Raw genomic sequence first — 27,450 nt, 5'->3', positions numbered from 1 at the left:
CAGCCTCTGTTTGTACCAGGGAAAGCTTCGACGCACGAGGCTTTTGTTCTTTTAAAGTGGGCGTGGAAGCGACAAGGAGAGGAATAAAGACTGAGGAATGAAAATAAAAATAGCCACCTCTACTCACAGCAATCCCCAAACTCGAGGCTGCCCACTTTGGTGGAGCTAGGCGCAGAGTGGGGTTGAAGCTCGGCAGTTCCCTTTCAGCTGCGCTGCAATTTCTGGCGTCTCAAACCCAAGAAATGAAAAGGGGAGGCACTGGGGGAAGAGGAGGAGATACCAAGACGCGAAAGGATCCTCAGGGCTGTATTGTCACTCCACGCCCACGCTCTGGCACATGCCCCTCGTAGGAGCACGTGTGTAGATTCCGCAGAGACAAAGCAACTGATCAGCAGCGGCCGCAACCCTCACGGAATCGGGTTCCGCATCTCCGGTTCTCCTTCGGTCTCGCGGCCCTCACCTGCCACGACTGCGGTCGTCACGCGAGCTGTAGTAGATGACCGAACCCATTCAGGGCTAGGTTTTGTTTTTTAATCCGAGGGAGCGAGCAGGCGTGAGGTGTTCGTCAAGACTTCAGCTGTAGGCGTGGACGTGGGTTTCTTCCTTCAGTAGCCGCTGAGGGGCCACATAGAGGTACCGCGGGCGCTACTACACCTTACCAACATCCGCCACGCCTCTTCCCCGCCCTAATCGGGTCTTACGCGGAAACCTCACCGGGCGGAACGATTTCCGGCAGGAGCCAAATGCTCCGTCCTAACTTTTCCTGACCGAGGTTCTACGGCCTACTGTCTTAACTACTCGGGTAGTTCCGCTTCCGGCAGCACCAGATAAATTGTGAGAGGACCCTTAAATCCTGTCGTTTGAATTTAGGACCACCTTGGTGAGTGGTCGTTCTGGTGTGTTTTGTCATACCTACTGTTTTTTAAACTGAGGCGTAATCTGACAGTAATTTCGAAACCATTCGCCTTTAATGACCTAAGGAAGGGTTTAATTGATTCTGTGTAGATAGTGCGCAGGCGCCCTTGGGGCGGGAGGGCCTTTGCGACGTCCCGTGCGAGCTGAGCAGAAAGCGAGTGATGTTGTTGGGCCTGGGGAGGTGCTTACTCAGTGTAATCGAGTTTTACTTAATGATCATTTTTCTGCATATGCTAAATTTAGCTGAACCTTGTCTTAAGAATCAGTTAACGAGCCGTCGAAACTCTTTGGAAATGCTCCCTGACAGTTAAAGTAGCGTTTGAAAGTCGGAGCGCCTAAGTAAATTCAAAAGGCGAGCGCAGCACTTGGCTCACGTTAAAGAATTCCCCCCGTTACTTTATCATAGTTGTCATTTAATCTGAGATTTTGCCCCAAATTAAAATCTGTGGCGAGGAGAAACATGAGCTACAGGAGGAATGTTGTCAATAGTTTTAAAGGAAAAATGTACACTTTGTGTGAATTTTCCTAAAATGGGCATTTCACAACCAAAGTAGATTCTTTTTAAAAGGAAATTCATTGATCCCATGTGGCTTCATGTGTGTGCATATGAAGATGAGGCATTTTTTTAAAAAATGAATTTGTACGCTGAAGTGAAGCATATTATAGAGAAGTTTCTGATGTATTTAGATTTCCCAGTCCTTGACGTTGCATAAAATTGTGGGTTTTCATTTTTTTGAAAATTAAAATGGTATAATTTAAAAGTCATAATTCTCATATCAAGTTAATGTGTTTATTGAAATAATATAGATTTTAAGTTGGAACACATGCGTATTATAACCCTTTAAAGGTTAAATTGGTAGCCTTGATGGTTTTTACCCTTGATGAAACACAGTTAAATCCTAATTTTATTTAAAGTAATACCTAACTGCCTTTATTGGACATAAACGTAAAATTATTGAAGGAATTAAGCTATAAGTACTTGTTGATTTTATTTGATGTCATGCTAGTGACGTAGTGTAAAAAGTTCAACCAGTTGTGACCCTGACATTCCTCTTGCAAAACTAGAAGTTGTAATCACCCACCTTCACTACTTTTTCTTATTCCTACATGTTTAAATATGCAAGTAATTATTTTAATAGAAATTCTTGAATATATGAACATATCCAAGGAAGGCCTAAAGTGCTATTTATTCAAACCACTTAATTCTCCCTTGTAAATGATACCTTTAATAATCTTTGAGTATAGGAAGATATTTGTACTGAATATTATTAATACAGCTTAAAACCATTTTCTCATATTAACTATTTCTGAAATGGACTGTTTCTAGGGACCAAGTTGTGAATAGGCTTTGAAAAAAAAATTGGTTCTTTTAAATTATTTTTGTATATAAATACCAAATATTAGCAACAAAACTTTTAACTACTTCAAAGGCTATGCGTTTTGTAAACTGATTTTTCTTTCATAGGCATTTTCCATTTTTTCTTATCATCTCTCAACCTCCAGAACCAAGTATACAACACCTGAGTCTTCTGGGTTTTCTTGTTAGCATTAAAACATGAATAAACATTGCTATAAAGTGTGATCACTGTTAATGAAAGAAAAGAGATTTTAAAATCTTTTTCCATGGAGATAAAGATTTTGAGAAAAGAAAGAATTCTCTGTTACTTTAAACAGCCTGACATGGATGATGATAATACTTACATATAACAATAATTATATATTGCTTTAGTATTTGCAAAGAACTTTTCAAATGCATTATCTCATTGATCCTCATACTTGTGAAAAAGGTGGGGTAGATATTATGTCCTTTTTCCAAACTTGAATACTGAGGCTTACATACGCATTACATGCCTGAAATTCTGACTCCCAAAGTCTCTATCTTCTTAGACACACCCTACTTGTAGTTCATGTATGTGAAAGCGGAGCATAGTGTTTTCCGAAGTGAAATAAGTAACCATGGGAACATTTGCTATTTTTTAAATTAATGTTACCTCTCCTGTCAGGAAATGGAGGTAATTCTTTCTTCATTCACAAATAGTTGAAGTCCACTGTGTTCTAAACACTATGTTAAACAATGTAAACATAAAAAAATTAATAAGACCTTCCTATTCCTTATTTATAATCTAAATCACCTATTACAATAATCACTTTATAATTTGTCTAACAGAGGCCTGAATTAAGTTTTATGAAAGCTAAGGATAACAAGTATTGAGTTATTAGTACAGCAGGGAGGTAAAAAACAGGAAATTTGAAGCAAGAGACACCAAATTTCAAATGTCAGCTCATGCACTCACTGTGTTATCTTGAATAAACTGGACAATCTGTGAATCTCTATTTTTATTATCTATAAGATGGATATAAAACTAATACTTTATAGAGTATTGTGAGGACCATCATAGTAAAGTACTGTATAAATGTTTGAAATTATAGTCATTAGTCACTTAACAATGGCATAAGTTCTGAGAAATGCATCCTTAGGTGGTTTCAGCATTGTGTGAACATTATAGAGTGTACTTACACAAACCTAGATGGTGTGTATATATATATTTTTTTCTAATGTGGAAAACCAAATGTCTTAGTACCATTACTGAGTATCCATCATTTCTCCCGATTATTTCTCCTACTTGATCTGCAATGCTAGTATCAACTGCCATATATCAGATTTTTGTATATGCTCCATTATCATCTTATAGGACCACCGTCATATGTGTAGTCCTTCCTTAACTGAAACATCCCTGAAGTTCATGACTGTATTTTTAAAAATTTCTTGAAAATTGTTAACTCTTTCTATACTTTTGGCTTTTCCAGATGCCATATAAGTAGAAGTATATAGTATGTACCATTTCATGTTGGGCTTCTTTCACTTAGCGTAAATGATTTTGAGATTCACCCATATTGTCAGGTGTATTTATAGTTCCTTATCAATGCTAAATGGTATTCCACTGTGTGGATTGACTATGATTTGTTTATCCATTCACCAGTTGATGAACATTTGGATTGTTTTCAGGTTTTGGCTGATGAGAATAAAGCCTCTAGAAACATTCACATACAGGTTTTTGGGTGGACGTATTTTCATTTCTCTTGGATTAATACCTAGAATTTGTATTGCTGCGCCATATGGTAAATTTATGTTTAACAAGAAATTACCAAACTATTTTCCAACATGTTTACACCATTTTATATTCTCACCGGCAGTGTTCTGCATCCTTGGTAGTACTTAGTATTGTTCAGTTTTGTTCTGTGTTGTTGTCATTGTTTGTGTAGTAGTATCTTACTATGGTTTTAATTTGTATTTTTCTATGCAAATAATGTTGAGCATTTTTTCATGTGTTTATTCGTTAACCATCTCTTATTTGATGAAGTGTCTGTTCAAATCTTTTGTCATATTTAAAATTGGGTTGTTTTCTTGTTAAACTTTGAGAATTCTTTATAAATTCTAGATACAAGTTCTTTATCTTACATATGTATGGTAAATATTTTTCTACCAGCTGTGATTTCTCTTATTTTTGTAACAATATCTTTAAAAGAATAAAAGTTTTAATTTTTTCTTTATGGATTGGTGTTTTTTGTTTGCTATCTAGGAAGTTGTTGCCTAACCTAAGCTTACAGAGATTTTTTGTTGTTTTCTAGAAGTTGTATAGTTTTACATTTTACATTTAGGTCTGTGACCCATCATAATTTAATTTTTACATATGGTGAGATATGAGTTGAAGTTCATCTTTTTTCATATGGATGTCCAGTTGTTCCAGCATTTGTTGAAAAGATTATTCTTTCTTCATTGAATTACCCCGGGACCTTTGCTGAAAATCAATTTACCATAGCTGAGTGACTGTTTCTGGATACTCTATTCTGTTCATAGATCTATGGCTATCATTTTGCCAGCACCACACAGTCTTGATTACCATAGCATTAGTGGAAGTCTTGAAGTCAGATAGTGTGAAATTCGTCAACTATGTTCATTTTTCAGAGTTGTTTTAACTATTCTAAGTCTTTCTGTTTTCCATAACAATTTTAGGATCAGTGTGTTAGTTTCTACAAAAGAGATTGTGGATTTCTGATGGGGATTGCATTGAATCCATAGATACATTTGTGGAGAATTGGCATTTTAATGAGTTTGTCTAGCTGTTTCTCATTGTTAGGTTGAGAGTGTCTCTTTCCAGCTTTCTACATTCTAATGTAGACAGAAGTCTATATGGGAATTTTTAAGTAGTATTTCAGAAAGAAATAATTTACTTCCATTGTTATATTCACTGTGATATCTTATTGGAAGAGATCACAAAACTAATCCATTTGTGAATTTGATGTCATTCCCTACTACCCTCTTAAGAACATTGTACAATCATGTAATTTTTTTTCTCCTCTGTTTCCAATGGTCTTTCTAGAAGCCCTTCCATTAGCATTAAACTTTCTGGGTTATTCTCTTCTTGAAAACAAAACAATCTTTAAAAAATGGGTTTTTTTAATTGTAGTAAAATACATATAACATGAAATTTAACATCTTAACTACTTTTAAGGGTACAGTTTAGTGGCATTAAGTACATTCACATTGTGTATAACCATTACTACTGTGCATGTCCAGAACTCTTTTCATCTCGTATAACTGAAACTCTTTACTGATTAAATGATAACTCCCCCATTCCTCCCTCTCTACCCCCAGTCCCTGGCAATCACCATTCTTCTTTCTGTTTCTATGTATTTGACTACTCTAAGTACCTCATATAAGTGAGGTACAATATTCGTCTCTTTGTGACTGGTTTATTTCACTTAGCTTAATGTCTTTAGGATTCATTCATGTTGTAGCATGTTTCAAAATCTCCTTCCTTTTTAAGATATATACATATATATATACACACACACACATATATGTATACATACACACACCATATTTTGTTTATCCATTCATCCATTGATGGACACTTGGGTTGCTTCTACCTTTCAGCTGTTGTTGATGATGCTGCTATGAACATGACTGTCAAAACAAACTTTTAACCCTGCTAGAATGTAAACTCCCTGAGAGCCAAGAAGATATACATCTTGTTTATTGTTTTATATCTAGTTTTGAATCTGGCACATAGCAGGTGCTTAATAATAATTTTTAGATCAATCAGCGAATCTCATATCCGTCTCCAGTAACTGTCTTGTAGCTCCCTGCCTTTATAGCTAATCTCAAGCTTACTAAATCCACTTTCTCAATGTCCATTCTTTCCTTATCTCATTGTGTCTGGTTTCCACTTGTCCTGCTCTACTATAATGATTGCCAAAACCATTAGATACATTTTTGTTCTTATATCACTGAGCCTTTTCATTTACTTCTAAGAACTCTTTATTCCCTAGAGTTCTGTAACCAGAACCTCAGCTGGCTTTTTTACTATTTCTCTGGCTCTTCCCATGCCCCTGCAGATTTATGATATATACATATAAACTAATAAGCTTAATAAAGTATTGCAGATTTTATGATAAAAGTTGGTATATGTTACTATAAATGTATCAAGGAAGGTATACACAATTCTATCTGAGATTGGAGATGTCAGAAAGGATTCAAAGATAAGTGAATTCATTAAGGTAAACGTTGAAGGATAAGGCTATGTCCACACTTCTTCTTACTCTGTACACTTTCCCTCTGACCCTTCTTCCGTTGCCTTAACTTCAGTTACCATCCACAAGCTGAGTTCATCCATGAGCTGCATACAACATGTTTAATGCTGTCATCTTCCTCCATAAGCCCGAACTTCAGAAGTGATCCCAGTCTCTTCTTTGCATTCACTCCACACATCTAGTCAGTCACAGTTCATATAAAACTTACCTGTTCATTTCCACTGACACTGCTTTGACTAAAAATTTCATCATTTCTTGCTTTAATTAGACAATGTCCCCCTCACTAACCTGTGCTTGCATCGTATCTCTTCACCCCAATCTATCATCCATGTTGGTACAGATTGGACTTTGTAAAATAGAAATCTGATAACTACAACTTATTCTTCAAAATTCAAGTTGAGTTTGGTCAGCGAAGCACTCTGCAGGAAATGGCATCTAGCCAGAGTTCTGAAAGATGATTAGGGGTTGGAGAAATGGGGATGAGGCCTATTCCTCAAAAGTATTATTGAAAAGCTGTGAGCACACTACATGGAATGGTTGAAGAACTATGGTTAGTTATTTGTTGTGTAACTGGAGCTTAGAGTTTGAATTGAGAATGCCAAGAGAAAAGCATGGAGAGGTCAGTAAAGACCGTATCTTGAAAAACTTTTAAAACCTTCTATGTTTAGATATCATTAGTGCTATGGTCTGAGTGCTTATGTGCCCCAAAAATTCATATTGGAAATCCTAACCCCCAAGGTGATGGTATTAGGAGGGTGGAGTTTTGGCGAGATGATTTGGTCATGGGGGCAGAGCCCTCATGAATGGAATTAGTGCCCTTATAAAAGAAGCCTGAGAAAAATTCCTTACCTTCCCCTCATCTGAGGTTATAGTGAGAAGACAGCTGCCTATAAGAAAGCAGGCCCTCACTAGACACTACATCTGCTGGTGTGTTGGTCTTGTATTTCCCAGCCTCCAGAAGTATGAGAAATAAATTTCTGTTGTTTATGAGCCATCCAGTTAAATGGTATTTTTGTTATAGTAACCCAAATGGACCAAGACAATCAGGAATGGCGAAAGGCCATTATTTCAAGTTAGGTGGGTATTTTGATAAGGTTTGTGTTTTATGATGACCTCTGTGGCTGCAGGGAGGAGAGGGACTATATAGACAGGAGAGGCAAGGTCAGATATGAGGTGAGTCTGAACTAAGGCAGTGGTGGTAAAGTTCAAGCTTCTAATTTATCCCAAGTGCTTTTCCTCCCTCTCCAAGTCAATCTGGTTCTTTGCATATCTGTTTTTATAATATACTTTGCATACTTCTGTTAAAACAACATTCTATACTGTATAAATGCTGATTTATGCCTCTGTTCCTGTTATTTTACACCATAAGCTTTATGAGGGTAGGGATTTCATCTCGCTTAGCTTTGCATTCCCATCACCTAATACATATAAGAGTTTAAGTTCTCAGCAAATGAGCAAACAAATGCAAGTTTATATGGATAAACAGGCAAAAAACTACAAAAGAGGATAAAACTTGAGAAGTTCTACAGTAGGTGCAAGGAAGGTCAGGAGAGGTCAAGATCACTTCAGATTCAGAGGTGATGGAAGGCTTGCTTCATTGAGCTGCTAGACATTATTTTGAAAGATGGGTAAAACTTAATCATGTAGAATTGGAAGGATATACCACTTGGGGGAAACAATGATATAAACTAAGGTACAGAGAATGGTTGGGATATGGCCATAGAAACATAAAGGAAACTAACTAGAGAAGAAGCTCTAAGGCTTATGTTCTGCCAGGTTGTAGGGGATAGGCTAAATAGTTTAGACTTTAGTCAGTAAGTAGTAGAGAATGCACTGAGGCAGTCTAATAGTGTTCACTCTGTCAAGTAAATCATTTGGAAAATAAACATATACTAAGGATAGTCTAAAGAAGTTTCAAGTTCCTATGTCAAGCAAATAATCATGCTTCTAAGTGTTCTGCTCTTTACTGTGCCAAGACAACTGACTCTTATAAAAATGAAAATACTACACTTTGAAAGGACTTGTGAAATATGAAAATATATAGAAAATTTCTGATTTTTATGTCTTCTTTCAATGATAAGAAAAACAAACTAAGCAAAAACCTCAAAGAGCTAATTCTTCAAAATTTTGTGTGGTGATTTCCTTTCCTCCTTAACCCTTTGTACTATAGATTTACTCAGAGGACACCGAATTACTCTATGTTGATCTATTTTCAATTATTCAAAAGCTAAAAATTTGAAAGTGGAGAAGTTAATTTCAGTAAATAGACCTTTTCTGAGGAGGATTTTTTGTACATTTATTGTAGATAGAAAGCTAACAATGTCCTTACAGCACAGATACTTAAATGTACTGAGGACTTCATCTTACATTGAGTGATTAGATAAAAGATTTTCTTGTATCCCCAGGAGGGACGTATGTAGGGGGAAGAGGACAGGAAATTCTGAGAACTTGGAACAGAGGGTTTTTTAAGTATAAAAGCAGAATACAGAAGCCACTGTGGTTTATGTAGACACTTGTTTTTTCCAATGGCCAGCTTTTTTCTACCAGTTACAATTACCCACACCCCTCTGTGTTTGAGGGCCTGTACTTCTCTATGTTTGATCTTTTCCTCCTGTGAGCTTTTCACAGGCCTGTAAAGACTTTCTCCTTTTCTTTTTAAGGTCCTTCAGGAGTTTTTGCAAGCTTTACTGGGCTGTAAAAGGGAGGAAGTAAGGATTTTTATCTTTCTTTTATAAGCTTCATCTTCCTATAGATACCATGCTCTCAGCTGACTAGGATGGGATATTTCTAGATTTTCCTTCACATGATTTGGAACATTGATGGTCCCAAAAGCCATTAAGGGAAAGAAACTATAGCTTGAGGTTATATATAGTATATTATAAATTTTGCAGCATATAAACCATATAATGATTGAAGGGACAGATCTCTCCCTTAGACTTGAAAGAGCTTGTGTCAGCATTGCCCAGAGATGAAAATAGGACACAAAGAAAAAATGATTTTTGTTTTTTAAGAGTTGAGGAGGGTTAATGCAGAGCTAGTTTGAGAGGCAAGCAGATGGATAGGTAGACAGACTCGACTCTATATTCCCAGTTGAAACCACACAGGCCTTCCTGAATTGAAAATTGATCAAGAGTAGAAGTTTGGCATGGAATCCTTTGGCAGAGGGGAAGCTGTAGTGAGGATGACATGAAGGTAAAGGCATTGGTGGGTCTTATGTGACAGATTGAAGGGCAGTAGGGAGGTACTAGTACTTCATCACAGTTAATTGGAAAAGTACTGACCTAGAGCAACATGAAACTGGACAACAGTAGAAGTAGCTATAGGACAAGGGCTGAGCATACATGTGGTAAAACCTCTTGATGCCTTTACTGTTTCTAGTTGGGGGTTATTACGACTATAAAACATCTATGAATATTTTATGCACATCTTTTGATAGTCATATACTCATTTTTCTTGGTTGTAAACTTGGAAGTAGAATTGCCAAGTCTTTAAGGTAGATATATGTTTAGCTTTAGAAGAAACTCAGTTTTCCAAAGTGGTTGCAGCATTTTACACTCCCATAAACAATGTGTGAGAGATCCAGTTGCTACTTGTCCTCACCAACACTTGGTGTTGTCCATGTTTTTAATTTTATCCTCTTTGGGTTTTAATTTGGTTTTAATTTGCATTGCCATGAGGAGTAATGATGTTGAGCACAATTTCACTTGGTTATTATTCACCATTTGAATGTTATATTTTATGAAGTGCCATGTAAGATTTGTCCCCCATTTTTTGAATTGGATTTTTTCATTTTTGATTTGTATAAGTTCCTTCCATATTCTAGGTATCAGTCCTTTGTTAGATATATGTATTAAAGATATCTTTTTCCAGTCTGTGGCTTATCTTTTCACTTTCTTACGGTGTCATTTGATGAACAGGACTTTGATTTTGATAAAGTCCTATTTTTTTCTGTTATAGATAGTATTTTTTGTGTCCTGTTTAAGAAATCCTTGCTTATCGCAAGATTTTGAAGATCTTTTCCTATGTTTTCGTCCAGAAGCATTGTTGTTTATCTTTCGCATTTAAGTTTATGATTTATCTAGAATTAATTTTTGTGGAAGATGTGAGGTAGGTGGTTAAGGTTTATGTTTTTCCTATAGAAATATTTAGTTGTTATAGCATCATTTATTGAAAAGACCACCTCTTCCCTCATTATATTGATGTCTTCATTGTAAATGCATCACTTTATATGTGTGGATTTAATTCTGGACTTCCTCTTCCATTACGGTGATGTGTTTGTCCTTATGCCAATACTGCACTGTCTTATTGTATTCATATAGAAAGTAAAATCTGATCCATTCATTTTTGAGATGTTTTGGAAACTGTGATAAACTATATTTGTGGGGGTATAGCCATCTACTATAAAGTAAAAAATACATATATTTAGTATTTAATTGAAAATGAATTGAACTTAGAACAAACTGTTTTATAGTACCTTGTAGAGATATTCTATGGCCATACCACCCTGAACGCACCCAATCTCGTCTGATCTCAGAAGCTAGGCAGGGTCGGGCCTGTTTAGTACTTGGATGGGAGATAATTAACTTGTTTTTTAGGTTATAATGGCATAGCGTTAGCATTGCAGAACCTTTGCTTTTAAAGTGGCTTACACTTTATGCTAACCTAAGATTAGAAATGCACTGGTATTCTCTCTTGACGTTATAAATAGATCAGAAAGGTGGTTTTTGCCTGTGCAAGGAGCTATATCATGGAGAAGAGACTTGATAGGCTGTTTAAGCCATGGTGATAGGCATAGTCTGTTCTGCTTTGTTCCAGCATTCTCTTTGCAGTAATATACTCTCTTAGTCTCATACCTACATCCTCTAGTGGTCAGTAAACATCCATATTGTTTTCAGAATTTCAACACTGTAAGCATTTTATCAGAGTCACAGCAGGAAACAGAAGCCATACTCTGGTGGAATTTTAAAGGAAATTTAATGAAGCTCCTATTTACAGACAGACAGGGACAGAGACACCAACATGGCACTGGGAGACTAACAATGGCAGAAAATAGTTACCACTTCTAGGGCTGAAATGGCAAGGAGAAGAAATGATCATGAATATATTTAGAAGTAATATAAAACTATATTTCTCCCCTTATAACCTATCATTTGTTAAATATTTAAAGATCACATAATAGGACCATCCTGTGTAAGTAACATTTCAGTTGATAGCAATGAGAGATTTTAAGTAAACCTTTTTGAAGTGTACTTGTTCATTTCCTTTTTTTCCCAGTGTGTGGAAAATTTTCAGCATTATCACATGGAAAGAGACAAGTTAATTTTTCATGCTGTATCTCAAAAATAGCATTTGAATATTTTAGTTCATGTACATCACTGTTCCTTTCCTGTACTGCAATTATCTCCCTCACAAATAATATTTTGGGAATGCTCAATTCATATGTAAGAATAAATATGACAGAGCCTGAACTGAAATAGCGACTGAATTAGCTTATAATTTATTTCTTTAAATAACTTCTACTTAGGTTCATGATGGTCCGTAGTGGAAAAAATGGTGACCTTCATCTTAAACAGATTGCATATTATAAACGAACTGGTGAATATCATCCAACTACACTGCCAAGTGAGAGAAGTGGCATACGAAGAGCAGCAAAAAAATTTGTCTTCAAAGGTAAAATTAGTGTCCAAAATCTTGAGTATAGACTTACAGATTCTTCTGCATATATGTTCTTTGTGGAATCCTGAGAGTTTCTATGGTAATTGGTTGTTGCCAAACCATGACCAGTTTAATTGATGATGCCAATCAAAAGCAAAATAAAATTCACACTGAAGCTAACTGAAGGCCAGTTAGCATGAAAAGGGTAGTTTAAATTAGATACAGAAAATGATACTGTGAAAGAAAATAAAAACATTTACCTAAATAAACAACTTCTACTTTTGCCCTCTGGTACACCTACTCTAATGGTGCACTTTAAGCACTAATACCACAGTCAATGAGGAACTTATTTGAGGCTTAATATGAAAATTTTGACAAAGTTAACTAGTTTACTATGATGAAAAAGGGAATGAATTAACTATATTTATTTATGTGATTTCCCCCCTCTTACTGCCATTTAAATATTCTTAGGATGACATTTATTTTAGGCCCCTGAATCTCCCTGAATGGATTAAATATTTGAAAAGCAGTAGGATATTTATCCTAAAAGGTCATGATAATTTTTCCCTCTTTTACTGCCTCCTTCAGAGGGAAAGAGAAGTTTGGGCTGAGATAAGCAATAAGTACAATTACCAGAAAATTAAATGAATGTTGGTACTGTTAATGGGAGCTTTGCTGGTTGGTATAGCATTAGGCTTTCCCCAAAACAGGTCAAGAAAATTCTAAGGTAACAAATAAATAACTGCTCATGTCTTCCTCTGTACAACCCTACCAATAACAGGCAGATCCATTACTTCTTACACTAAAATGAGAATTCATTCATGCATTTACTTAATAATTTGTGTACCAAGTGTTTACTGAGTTTCTATGTGCCAATCACATTCTAGGCCTTGGAGAAATACTGATGAATAAAATACACAAGCTTCCTGCCCTCAGGTTGCTTAACTTCTAATTTAAGTAAAGAATGTTCCACTCAGCATGTGCTTAAGCACATTAGTAGCTTAATGGTGTATTCTGGAGTTTGAATAGCTACCCTATACTGGAGAGTTAGGTGGTAGTTCTCTGCATCCTCTAGTTGCTTCCCAGCTGCAGATTCTTCTCAGGTATCCTTGTAAGGAAAACAGAGAATTGTCTTGAGGCTTAAGGTTCCCCACATTAGCAGCCCTACCTTTCACTCAAATCTAGAAAAACATGAAAGAGGTGGTTGCTTGCAAAAATGCAGTTATGATAAAATGCTATTTTAGAAAATTCTGTTCTAGGAAATTGCTTATCTGTACATAATTTATTTGCTAATTTATACCGTTTTAGGAGGCACCTGCAGGTATTTTCTTAGTTTGAGTACTTCCATAGAAAGTTAATTTTATATTTCCATACTTATATGCTTTGATAAACAAGCTAGCTAGCTCTACTTATATCGATAGCTACAAAATTACAGCAGCTAGTGCTCCTTCTAGATACCTGGTAAGTGTAACAGCTGAGGACCTTTCCAATTGTATGGTAGCACCATTACAAATAAATAGTCTCTTTTAAGTAGAGTAAGATTTTATAAAACAAAACCAAACCCCTCATGGTTTGAAGATAAGGCTGTGATTATCTTAAAGCTGTATAGATAGATCTCTAAAAACTGCACTTCTATTTTTTTGATATCACTTATTCCAGAAAAAAAGCTATTTTATGTTGGAAAAGACAGAAAACAAAATCGTTTGGTAATTGTTTCAGAAGAGGAAAAAAAGAAAGTCCTGAGAGAATGCCATGAAAATGACACTGGAGCTCATCATGGCATATCAAGAACCCTCACGCTGGTGGAATCCAATTACTATTGGACTTCTGTGACAAATGATGTCAAACAGTGGGTATGGCTTATGTATTTAGAATATTTTTAATAATGTCTTAATAGTGCTCCAGATTTACTCTGGGTATTACCTCTCATTAGGTACTTTTTGTATGGTAGTTTCTGTACAAAAACACTTAAAGGGGTTTTTATTTCCCTTAATTCTTTTAAATCACTAAACTATAATTTGAACAAGAAAGAAGCATTATTTGAATATTTGAAAATACCATATTTAGATAGGAGATTATTTAGAACCAGATTTTTATTATTGAACTTTTGTGCAAGCAGAATTTAAATGGGGCTAGAATTTGTTTGACTAAACCATTACCTCTTTAATGGCAATGATAATAAGCTTTTCTTGAGGGGAGAATATGTTCACAATAAGTTTGGCCCACTGTGTGCTCTGTTTTGTCCTGGCATGGCGGAAACCCAAAACCAAATAAATGCAAAATCAAAATCTGAAGATAATAAGTCTGAGTTTTGTAGCTTTATAACCTATTAGGACCTTCAACTTCTTCTAATAGAAAGTTCAGCTATAGGAATTTTGGGGTTCTTGTGGGTAGGTCAACTGATCCTACTCTTTCTAGTGTACTGTATAGCATTTGGTAAGCATTCCTTGGTATAGATGTCAGATCTCTTTAATAATCATAATAATGCATCAAGAAGACTAGCATTTCAGGCATAAAGAATTAACCAACATTTGATTATCATTTGTGAGTTATCAGTTTATGAGTATATGCAGATATTCCAAAGACAAATATAAATTTGTATTTGCCTTCAGAGCCTGCCATGCATTTCTCTACAAACATTCAGTGAAATCTTTGTCAAATCTTTATCATTTGAGAATGGATATGATTTTTGGAAATAATCAGGTTATTTGTGACAAAATTTAGTGAATAAGTTTATGTTTGAAAATTGTTATTAAAAATAACTGTGACTATAATGTAATAAAAAGGTTTTTAAATTTTTCTTCAGAAGTTAGTTTGAAAGAAATTTCCAAAGTGGAATTCCAGACGTGTATCGCGCAATGATACCATCCGTAAATAGGTCAACTGATATCTTCTCACTTCACTCAAATGAAAGCTCCATGACAGCATGGACTTTGTTTTTGTTTACTCTCTTTTCCCACGACCTAGAGAAATTTATGGCATCTATAAATATTGTATGTATGAAATTATGTTTCAATAAATATTGTTAGACTCAATGAATGAACTTCTTAGAGTAGTAACTTTAGAAGGAAACATCTTTTGCACATAGAAATTATTATATATTTACATACTGATTTAAATTATAGAGAACAGTTTAGGATCTACTGAAATATTTAATAAATGTTTATTGAATGTGAACCAGAATCATGTTCCATCTCAATAAGACGATGGTCATTTGATAGTATAGTCATCCCTTGGTATATACAGGGGGATTGGTTCTAGCATCTCCCACATTGCATCTTACCAAATCTGTGCATAATCAAGTCCCATAGTTGGCCTTGTGGAACCCATGTTTATGAAAAGTCAGCCCCTTGTATATGCAAGTTTCACACCCCTCCCTGCCCATGTATTTTTGATCTGTGTGTGGTTGAAAAAAAGCCATGTATAAGTGGACATGTACAGTTCAAACCCGTGTTGTTCAAGGGGCAACGGTAGTAGCAACTATTAAATTTGCTTGTTGTTCTGAATAGAAGGTTTAATTCAGTGCTTAAGTTCTTAGTCCAAAGTTTCTCTTTCAAGACACAAAGTACCTGTTAACCATTTTAAAATTTAAGACCTCTTTTATATTATGTTGAATGTATTAACATCTGTATATATTTTCTTTATCCTGTGCCTGTTTGTAGGTGTATGCTTGCCAGCATTGCCAAGTGGCAAAAAATACAGTTATTCTAGCACCTAAACAGCATATTCTCAAGGTGGAAAATCCATGGAGTATAGTTACTGTTGATCTGATGGGACCTTTTCATACAAGCAACAAAAGTCATGTCTATGCTATAATCATGACAGATTTGTTCACAAAATGGGTTATGATTTTGCCTCTGTGTGATGTTTCAGCATCAGAGATTTCTAAAGCTATTATCAATATATTTTTCTTATACGGACCTCCTCAGAAAATAATAATGGACCAAAGAGATGAATTCATTCAACAGGTAAGACCAACTACTTAGGTCTGAGAGCATGTCTTATTCCCTTTCATTGTCCAGCACACAATGCCATTTGTGTTATATTACAGAGTGCTTAATAAATTCAGATAAATTTCTACAGGCATAGAGGTATGATATTGTATACTACAGGGGTCATTGGATTGGAAATTAGTACATCAGGAATTTAGTACTTACAGTGCCACTAAGTAACTGTAAACCTATATTCAGGTTTCTTCAAACTAAAATGAAAAGATTGCACCACATAATATTTGTTTACTTGTGCATAAAAATCCTATTGTTGACAGTTAAAGGGAGATTTGAGTAAATGGAAAAATACATCATGTTTCAATATTGAAAGGTTTTTTTTCCATTGCCCTGGATTTTTTCCTGATTAATATTAACCTGAAAAAATAAGTAGGCAAAAATACATATGAAAATTTTAAAAAGAAATATAATAACTACTAGACCTAAGGCATATTTCAACATTTTTATAATTGACAGGGTACTGGTATAAAAAAAAGTCAGAGATACCCAGACTTTCTTGGTTCAAAACACCATTGATGGCTCACTTAAAAAGAAATACCCAAAGTTATATATATCTTAATCAGTTAGGACCAGTGTGAGGGGTCTTTAAGATTATTCCCAGGTTCCATGATTCGTCAGGAGGACTCAGTGTATAGTCATACTCTTGGTTAAGATTTATTCAGTGAAAGGATACAAAGCAAAATCAGCAAAGACAAAAGGCTCATTGGAAAAAGACTAAGGGAAACCAGGTACAAGCTTCCACAATCTCCTCTCCCAGAGAAGTTGCGCAGGACATGTTTAATTCCCACAGCAATGACTTGTGACAATACATGGAATGTTATCTACCAGGAAAGGGTTTTTATTGGGGGCTACATATATAGGCACTCTCTTCTGCCTGGCATGTACCAAAATTCCAGACTCTGTGAAGGAAAAAAGGTGTTTGGCCTTCTAACCAAAACCTACATTCCTAGACACTAGCCAAGGGCCAAGTTACTAAACAAGCCTTTCAAAGAATATAGCAGTCTCAGATCTACTTTGTTAATCTGCTAGAGTTAAATGATACATTAACTCTTTTCTGCACAGGTCCATCCAAACTTAGTAAGTATTTATGTCTTAACCACTTGGTAGCCATTTGAAAAATAATACTCATAAATTGAAAGAAAAAATATTTTTATTTCATTCTTAAACACAATTATTTGCTAATGGATTGTGTGTACCTTTGACCACAGCCTAACATCTCAAACCTTAGAATCATATTGTGTACTGCCACCCTCATTTCCTGTTTGACAATAATTTTTACATAGTAATTGATTTTTATCACAGCATCTCCTGAAAAAAAAAAACAACAAACAGTTCTATAAAGATATGATGTCATTGAAAGAATTGTAACCTGATCCAATGTTGAAACTGCACTATCTTAAGCTAGTAGTTTTCATGGCATCTGATAGGTGTTAAGAGGGCAACTTGGCGCAGAGTTTGTTAACAGTGATTAAAATGAAAAAACTGGCATCACAAATGAGTGGAGTAGGATAGGATTATAGAATAAATTTAATTAACAGGTAATAATTTTCTAATTGTTCTTATTTCTATAGTATGATTTTAGAATTTAATACCACATACTGAAATTATTTTCAGGTAAACTAAGGAATTTTTATTTTTTTAATTGAAAGAGAAAAATTAGATATTAGACTTTTCAAAAAATCTCTGAGGGATGGAGGTTACATGCTCCGATTAGGAACGGTGGTAGGAAATTGGCCATCAACATTAAAAATTATCAAGAATATTCTTTGAAATATTGATTCCATCATATTAATGAAGATCCTTACCTTAAGTGCATATAGTGCTTCAAGACATTAGCTAATGATAGCCGACAGTTTTTCTAGGCATGTTTAAAGTCATGTGATAACCAATTCAAGACTTTGAAAATTTTACAAAAGGTAGCAATAAATGTTTATAAGCTCTTTTGTGAGATTTCTTAATAACAAAAAAAGGTCACATATGGCTAGGAAAACTTGTTCTTTTTGCTGTGATTGAAATGGCTTAAATATTACACAAAGCACAATGATGACAAAGTAAAATGTATTCTTTTGTCAGTAAATACACAGAAAACACTGCTAAAGATTAGAACATAATATACAATGTGAAAGGTTTATTATACAGTTGGATAAAAATACAGATATTTCTAACATAGCTTAGAGTATTTGCTAAATTGTTTAGTAAAGTACACAAAGAACTTTTGGTAAGCTTCTGAAGGAAAGAAAAGAAACATATTCAGTGGGAAAATTTCTTTTAAAAGATGGCTTATGGAAACATTTTTAAACAAAGAAGTTGAAGCCTTTTCCAAGGGTTATTTAAAATCATTGATCAGCACTTCATATTGAAGCTGACCCAAATGACCTTTTCTCCAGGATTTCTTTCTAATTCCTTTTGAATTAATGGTAGGCAGCCTGAATTTGTGTGTGTGTGTGTGTATCAGCTAGGAATTGTATTCAGCTGCAAGTAACAGAAGTCCTCTCTCTCCCCCAATATATAAACCCCAATTGGAGTTTTTATGTTCTACTCAGGAAAAGAAAGCCAGGTTGTTCAAAGCTGGAAGGGTAGCTCTGAATGTCGTTGGGAATCCATGCTCCTACCCCTTTGTTCTACTGTCTTTGTGATGTGACTCAATCTTGTGCCCACAGTATAGCTGCTAGAGCCCATGCCACAATGTATACATTTCAGTCAGAAAGAAGGGGGAGAGCAATGAGCAAACAAAGCTAGTACCAGCTAAGTGTGTCCAACAATTTTCATTTACATCTTTTTTGGCCAGAACTGTGTCACATGACTACCCTTATGTACAAGGGACCTTGGGAAATGTAGTTTTGTTTATTTTCACTCATATTACCTTTACCTGTTTAGTTATTCTGATATTACTTGTCCTAATATTCTTTTAAAAGACAAATTTATCAGCCAAAGATTTACTCTATTAAAAATAGTAAGAAAAAAACTCTGCAGGATGAGGTAGGAAAAATACTTACTTTACATTTAACAGGCTTTCTGTTAGAAGGTTTCTTAACTCATTTTGACTTCTTTTAGGTCCTGCATATTATAAGTAAGATATAAGAACAATAATACTAGCAGTTAAAAGTTATAAAACACACACTACTTGCCAAGAATTGTTTTAAGTGCCTTGTAAACACTAACTCATTAATCCTCAGAAGAGTCATGGGTAGGATTTTCTTTATTTTACAGATGAGGAAAAACTGTGAGTACAGAGAGGTTCAGTGACTTGGCCAAGGTCACACACCTGTTAACTGGATTATGTGATCTAGTGTTTATTTGGGAGACTGTCTACTGAGTTAAAAAGTTACTTGAACTCAAAGTTAGTGTTAAATTCTTTTCTTCCATTTCCTTGTTGTATGTATGTATTTGGCAAGGAACTTCGTCTTACCTTTAAAATGATAGGGATTGCATTAATTCTGTGTATCACTTTAGGTAGTATGGGCATTTTTCTGCAGTTTCTTTTCTCAGTGTTTCGTAGTTCTCCCTATATATGTCTCTCATTTCCTTTGTTAAATATATTCCTAAATGTTTAATTTTCTTTACTAATACCTCATAAAAGTGTTGTAAGGCCTAATAACAATAATGTAAAGTATCTAGTATGTAGACCAATTCATAGTAAGGACTCAATAAATGCTAACTACTATTTTAAAACAAAATATGTATGTTTTTATACAGAATGGCTATGGTCAATGAGAAAGGCAAGATTCCAATTCTTTTGAAGCCTTTTCTTAATCAGTGGAAAAATACAATGCAAGTCATAAAAAGCCAGCTTTGTTTTATATACTTTTCAGATTAATGTTGAACTGTATGGATTGTTTGGCACAAAGCAAATTGTAGTTTCTCACACCTCTGGAACTGTTAATCCAGCTGAAAGTACACCTAGCACAATCAAAACGTTTCTCTCCAAACACTGTATTGAGTACCCAAACAACTGGGATGATCACCTATCAGCTGTTTCATTTGCCTTCAATGTAACTCACTTGGTATGTGCCTTTTTATAATTCTATACTTCTGAGTTATGACTGTTTCTTGGCTAGATTACTGTTTTATTACAAAATTGCTATTTTCTTTAAAATAGGAGCCTACTAAAAATACACCATATTTTCAAATGTTTCATCGAAATCCTTATATGGCCGAGACTTCAGATAGTCTTCATGAAGTGGATGGTGATAATACAAGTATGTTTACCAAAATTCTAGATGCAGTTAAAGAAGCTGGTAAAATAATGGAGAGTAAGACCACTTCAGTGGGCCAGGTGATTCTATTTAACAGAAAAATTCTATAATGTAGAACTCCATAAAGTGATACTTATTTTTAAAATTTCAGCCTATACACATGTGTATGCATGCACACACATGATAGACCCATACACCAAATTTTTTATCTATCAAATTTTGCTTGTTTTGATTATATAGAATGCTTATTAGCAATGAAATTCTGAGACAATAATAAGAAAACCATAGATTTTGGAATCAAGTAGAGCTGGATTCACGTTGGTAGTCTTGCTGCTTATTAGTTGTTTGACTTTAGCAAATTACTTAACCTATGTTAGTTTGCCTTCTATATATAGTAGGAGTAATAATACTGACTTTGAAATGTCGTTTTAAGAATTAAATGGGATTCATGCCTAACTTTTAGTAGCATTTCAATAAATTACAACTTTTTATAATATTATCATTATCTACATTTACCTTCAAGAAATCATAGCTCTTTCATTCCTTTGTTCTTTTTTCTTTTTACATTTATAGGTGGAGAATAACAATGTGGATGAACTAAATAAAAGCAAGATCATTGTTAAAAAGAAACCAAAGCAATTAAATCCATTTCATTTAAAAGTGGGTCATGAAGTTTTAAGACAAAGGAAAAATTGGTGGAAGGATGGTCGTTTCCAGTCTGAATGGGTTGGTCCTTGTGTCATAGACTATATTACAGAAAGTGGATGTGCTGTCCTGAGAGACAACACTGGGGCTAGACTTAAAAGACCTATCAAAATGTCCCACCTTAAGCCGTATGTAAGAGAATCCAGTGAACAAGGTAAATATCTGTCACTTCTCTACATTTTTACTTTCTTTGAGTGAGGAGAGAACTTAAACATAACAGAAACCTTTCTTCTCCTCTTTGGTTAGGTTTTCCTTTCACATTTTTATAAAATTTGGTATAGTTTTAGATAACCCAGGTAGTGTTTTTTTATTAGAGTGTCTCTTCTGGAACTGTCAGGTTTGTGAGAGATTTTTATTTTGGTTTCTAGTGTGCTTTTTCATAGTTCACATGGAAAATACTGAACCTATATCTACTGGAGGGAGGATTATATCTTTTCTATTTTTGCTTTCACAATATCCTTTTAGTATTTTGTGCCTCATTTTAACATGAAAAACAGCAACTAAGATCACTATCATTAATGCCAAAACCAAACATACTGCCTAGAATCCAGTTGTGAGATAAATATATTAAGGGACTTAAAATATCATTAATTTTTAATGTTGCTTTGTAGTTAGGTCATGGGTAGGGAATAGGGGAGGATACGGAGTAGAGTATACTCAGAATGCTGTAAATTGCTTTAGAAGAACACTCTAGACAGGTTATACTTGCCCCAAAGTATGATTGGTTCTGACCAGTCAAGATCCTAATCTCTCTGCCCATTTCTTTCAGAGGTTAGTTAAATGACATTTTTGCCAGGGCTTTCAGATTAAATCCCCCACTTTATCAAGAATGTTTTATTTTATCCTAATGTATTTGCTCCCTAGAGCTTCCCTGAGGTGAATAACTAAGAGGGAATTAATTGGTACCTCAGTTAATTATGCTTTTTCTATAAAAAACATTAAGCATTAATCTTATCTGAATATTAATAACATTTAATGGAAGATAGGATATTTTTAAACAACACAAACAAGTTATTTAACAGACTTTAGTAAATAACAAGAGCAAAACAACAAATAACCTACAGTTACCCTGTACCTTTTTTAGGTATGAAGCCCTTGGGGGTTCCTCAGTAATAATAGCTCAACTCTGCTTCTGATCTGGACCACAGCTCCTGTGTTAAAAGCTCTTAGTGCCTTTCCTTCTTGTGACAGACCCAATTGCTCTTGTCAGTAAACTTATCTTGTATTGTGTTCTAATTCTGAAAACTCACAAGTACTTTCATTCTCTTTGTTAGAAGATAAATGCTTACGTTCCTTTGTCCCTCTTCTTAATTCTGAGTTACCCTTAGGGATTCTTCCCTTCCACAAATTAAGTAGGAAAAAAGATTATACAAGTACATGTTCTTTCTTCTTTAGCAAGATCTTCACCTTAATCTTTAGCATTCAGGACTTGCTCCCTTCTAATGTGCTAACCTTCCTTAATTAATACAAAATTTACATTTAAAATGTTGATATACCAGGATGTGTTTCAACATTTCACAGTTTGCTCTTGCCAAAGACTTTCTTAGAAAGGAGGCCAGATATTTTGCTTCTTTTATGTAGTTCAGAACCCAATAGAAAAGGACAGTTTCTAAACAGAGGAAGTATAATTTTTTCCTCATGCTTTAATTCTCTGCAGAAGTTTTTTCCAGTAATATAAGGAAATTGCAGTATAACTGAAGGAAATATTGACTGAAGGAAGGATTGCATCTTTTCTATTTTTGTTTTCTAAAATGAGGAACCTGATATTGATCAGTGAATTTGTTTTAGTTTTTCTTGTTAACCAAAGGAAGTATGGATCTGGCCATCTAAGAATCTAGTTCTTGATTACTATTTGATCCTTTATTGTGTTTCGCTCATTTGCATAAATTTAAAGTAAGTGTGATTTCTGCCATCTTTTTCCTCAGTATCACATATTTTGCTGAAAATTTTCACCTCACAAGCTGATTTTAAAGAGTCCTTGAGCTGAATTTATGACAAACAAAATGTCTTTGAATAATCATCCAACTTGTTTATTTGACATAAATTTGGATAAGCTTTATCCAACTATAAATGTATTTGTCAATACTTGTCATTGCTGTTCTTTACCAACCCTGAAAATTCAGAGTTATATTAAGGACTCACTATCTAAAGCAGATATATTTATGTTGCCAACTTCTTATTTATTCTTATCTAGAATACAGCGTACAGAGAGCACATTCAGTAGTAAGGTCTACAATATTTGTCATTGCTGTTTTAAGCAGGCCTATTTCTTATTTTGTCTAGTTCAATCCTAGGCACTTTTTCAGACCAGTTAGTTTAGTAGGAAATTTTAAAATATACCATAGTGTCTCTTCCTAATCATAATGTTCCCCCTTGAAAGGAAAAATGATGTTATTGACCCATTATTTTATCCAACATAAATTGTGAGTAGTTTTTAATTTATTTTGTTTGTGATAGATGTGGGTCTGCCTTACACAAAGGTTTTAGTCTGATTTCCCTTCCCAGTGGAAAGCCCACATTTGTGAAATGATTTGCATTATTGTATAAGTTCCCTGTTGTTGCCATAACAAATTACTAAAAATTTAATGACTTAAAACAACACAAATTTATTATCTTATAGTTGTCTAGGTTAGAAGTCCAAAATAGGTCTTACTGGGCTAAAATGGCTAAAATCAAGGCATTGGCAGGGTTGTGTTCCTATCCAGGTGATTTTTTTTTAATCTCATTTTTTTAATCCTTAAAAGTACATAAGGAAAAATATAGCAAAACTACTGTTAACACCATCTTAAAATGTCTTGAAAATACCCCAGTTTGAAAGAAACTCAAGACTCACTATTCAGTCTGGTCAAAATTGAAAATGATGCTTTCATCAAACAGATGTCATATCATAACTGAATTAATAGAATGAGAAAAGAAAAATACTTAGCAAAATCTACTGTATGATGTAACTGAGTAGAAAAGTCCTTTAATATGGTATGTTAGATATTCTCTCTCTCTTTCTCTCCCTCCCTCCCCCCCCCCCCCCCCCCCCGTTTTGAGGGCAAAAACTTCATGTTCTTTTCTATATCTCTAACTCTGGATTGATCTAGATCAGTGTTGTCCAATTGGTAAGTAATACAAAACTATGTAATTTTAAATTTTCTGATAGCCACATTTTAAAAAGTACAAAGAAATAGGTGAAAATGATTTTAATAATATATTTTATATAACCCAATATATCCAAAATATTATTAGTTCAACACATATGTAAAGCCCTAAGAGTTTCTTTTCTGATAATCTTTATTGAAATTAAAGAGCATATCTATTGGCTCCAGTCGATTTAGACCATAGTAGGAATTGAGACATATTTAACCTGTGTGAATGAATGAAAATTTTTTTTCCTACACAAACGGGCCTTTGACAGCTTCAGAGTAGTTTTCCCTTGTGTGTAAAATAATTTGTGTAGAATTTGCTGAGTATAAACCTTGTTCATTATGGTTTGGTTACTTAAAATGTTATCACTTATTTAAAAGAAACATGTGTATGTTTCTTATATTACTTACATATATAAGCTCTCCTTTTACAAACAGGTGAGGTTGGTAAAGTCCATTTGTTTCTAAGTCCAGTATAACTAGGAGGTGCTTAAGTTCAAGTCTCTGAATCCATTTGCAGCAAATCAAAGTGGTAACTTTTAAGAGCTTTACATATAAACATATTTTTCCCTTTTGATATGTTTACAGGACATATTTTTCTAAAATAGACCTGCTTCATCTACATGGAAAAAAACTTTCTGACAAATAACCTACTTCACAGAGCTCTGAAAGTGTCTTTGGAAATTCCTTAAATGCTGTGGTATCTGCTGTCACTAATAACTTTGCAGCAGTGTGTAGGCCTTGAAACTGTAGAATTCTCCATGGCTTATTATAAAATTTCATCAGCAGCACTTTTACCACACCTGACATTTTTTTTTTTTTTTTTTTTTTTTTTTTTTTTTGAGACAGAGTCTCACTCTGTTGCCCGGGCTAGAGTGAGTGCCGTGGCGTCAGCCTAGCTCACAGCAACCTCAAACTCCTGGGCTCAAGCAATCCTACTGCCTCAGCCTCCCGAGTAGCTGGGACTACAGGCATGCGCCACCATGCCCGGCTAATTTTTTTGTATATATATTTTTTAGTTGTCCATATAATTTCTTTCTATTTTTAGTAGAGACGGGGTCTCACTCTTGCTCAGGCTGGTCTCGAACTCCTGACCTCGAGCGATCCACCCGCCTCGGCCTCCCAGAGTGCTAGGATTACAGGCGTGAGCCACCGCGCCCGGCCCACACCTGACATTTTTAAGTTCTCTTGTAAAGTATTACTTAGCCTTCTCTAATATTAACAGTAGGCTAACAGAAAACTTTGATGTTAAATCTCTAACAACACACTCTGACAGTGTTTCAATTTCATTGATGATTTTTTCTTCCCTCTTGCTGCTATTGGGTATAACATTTACCATGGATTGCATGATTTTTTTTTTGTCTTTCAGAATTATTCCTGTTGTCCAGCAATTCATTCCATACTAGCATACAGAAATTATTTTCTTACCACCTTCAGCTATTCATACTTTTATTCCACTATAAATATGTGGATATTCTTAATATCATTTTAATCTATTGCTGCTTTTGCATTAATAAGAATTGGTGAGGATAAACTCTTCCACAACTAAAATACCAAGCATACTTTGCCTAATGAAGAAGTAAATGGACAAAACTAAATGGCCATAAAAGCCTAAGCCCACTTATGCCATCTTTTGGTAGAGAGAGTAGTTTTGTGTGATCTATTGAAGTTCGCAAATTTAAAGTTGTTAAATAAATAAATTTCTGGGATTGAAATAGGCTCAGTGAGCTATGTTAATATTATGAGTAAAGTGGGATCATTTTCCAGGATATACTAGCAAATTTATCGGCTCTGAAAAACATTCATTGCTCTCTAATCTAAACGGGCAATTCATCTTCCTTTTGCTTAAAAAACTTAAAGTTTGAGGATTCCTTAAGGTATTAAAATCTTCAAGAGAATCTGTCAATGTTTTGGAAGAAAATCCAGAAAGAGAAGTCAGAGATCCAGGAAGTTAATCACCTGTGATGCAGAATTCCTTGTAATGAATTAAAATATCAGACGGGGGAAGACTCCTTTTGTATACATTAACCTTTATATAAAAAAGTACTACTGCATTACCATTGGTTTAACATTCATTTTGAATTTTTTTCCTAATGGTGATGATAAATTTGCTCAAAATAAAATGCTGAGAAGAAAAATTTCCTGTCAATACTTCGTATTGATTAGTTAGACCTTAAAAAGTTTCTAAGAATTTTGCTATCAAATTAGACTTTCAAAAGCTAAATTTTTAAGCCACTTTATTACAGCCAGACTCTTTATATATTTTTATCATATAAACCTTATTTAGCAACTATCTTCTTAATATAATATCTTCTTAATATGAGTTCTTTAAAGATTGGAGAATTACCTAAAGTTGTAAATGTAAGGATTTAACAGTTCTGTTCATTAAAGTATCTTTCATAACCCCACTAATTCACCCAGAAATGCTTTGCAGAAACAAGAATATCTTCACTATCAAAAAGAAAGTTTTATAATTTTGTTTTTAATCCATATCATACTTCTCATTCCTTCTATCCCCTGTTCCCCACACATGCATATCTACCAAAGACAGGTCAAGGGAACAAGAAAACTTGGCTGTTTTAAAATCCGTGATCTTTCCTGTGTTCTTTGTATATCCCATTTATTCCCACTTATTCATTCAAATTTATATCCCATTTATTCATTCTTTGACATGCATATTTATTTAGTAAACAGGAAAACTCCCCAGAAGTTAATCTTGATAGTTAATTTTTATTACCTGGGATTTTGTTTCTCATTTAAAATTGTTTAATCTTAAAATGGTGTTTAATTATAATTCTAAAAATCAAACTTATGATATGTCTTCTTTCAGACAGTCTTTATCTCTTGCAAGGTTCAGTAGTGGCAGACCATGACTACATCGGATTGCCTGAAATTCCAGTTGGAGCATATCAAGCAAATATTCTGATGGAAGATGCAACTATTGGTATAGTTGACAATGAATTACTGACATCAAGCAAAGATCGTGAACTATTAGAATATAGAAATGCCAAGATCTCTCCATTGATAGAAGATCATGGTACTCTTGAAAAACAGACTTTCAGTCTGTTGGACTCTTCAAACCAAGTTCTTGAATACTTAAGTTAGTAAATACCAAAATTCATTAAAATGCTTGTTTAGAATGTATAAACCCTTAAATCTTGATATATTATTCATTAAAAAAGGTTGTCTAGAACAAGTATCTTGACACATTCTTAATGACTAAACCTTGAAGATTTATTTTATAAC

At 34.5% G+C, this 27,450-nt stretch overlaps 1 protein-coding gene across 1 annotated transcript; it reads left to right on the top strand.

Moving 5' to 3' along the window:
* The first annotated feature begins 851 nt into the window (after positions 1-851).
* GIN1 (gypsy retrotransposon integrase 1) lies at positions 852-27,309 on the top strand. Its single transcript, XM_069492570.1, has 8 exons — positions 852-880; positions 12,035-12,180; positions 13,825-14,018; positions 15,828-16,133; positions 19,985-20,176; positions 20,272-20,448; positions 20,942-21,227; positions 27,035-27,309. The coding sequence occupies exons 2-8, from the start codon at positions 12,039-12,041 to the stop codon at positions 27,307-27,309; spliced, it is 1,572 nt and encodes a 523-aa protein (XP_069348671.1). The 5' UTR covers positions 852-880; positions 12,035-12,038.
* Positions 27,310-27,450: the final 141 nt, after the last annotated feature.

Source organism: Eulemur rufifrons, chromosome 17, assembly GCF_041146395.1.
Source record: "Eulemur rufifrons isolate Redbay chromosome 17, OSU_ERuf_1, whole genome shotgun sequence".
Taxonomy (NCBI): Eukaryota; Metazoa; Chordata; class Mammalia; order Primates; family Lemuridae; genus Eulemur; species Eulemur rufifrons.
Note: the sequence above shows the minus strand (reverse complement) of the source record. Positions and strands in the feature narration are given on the sequence as shown.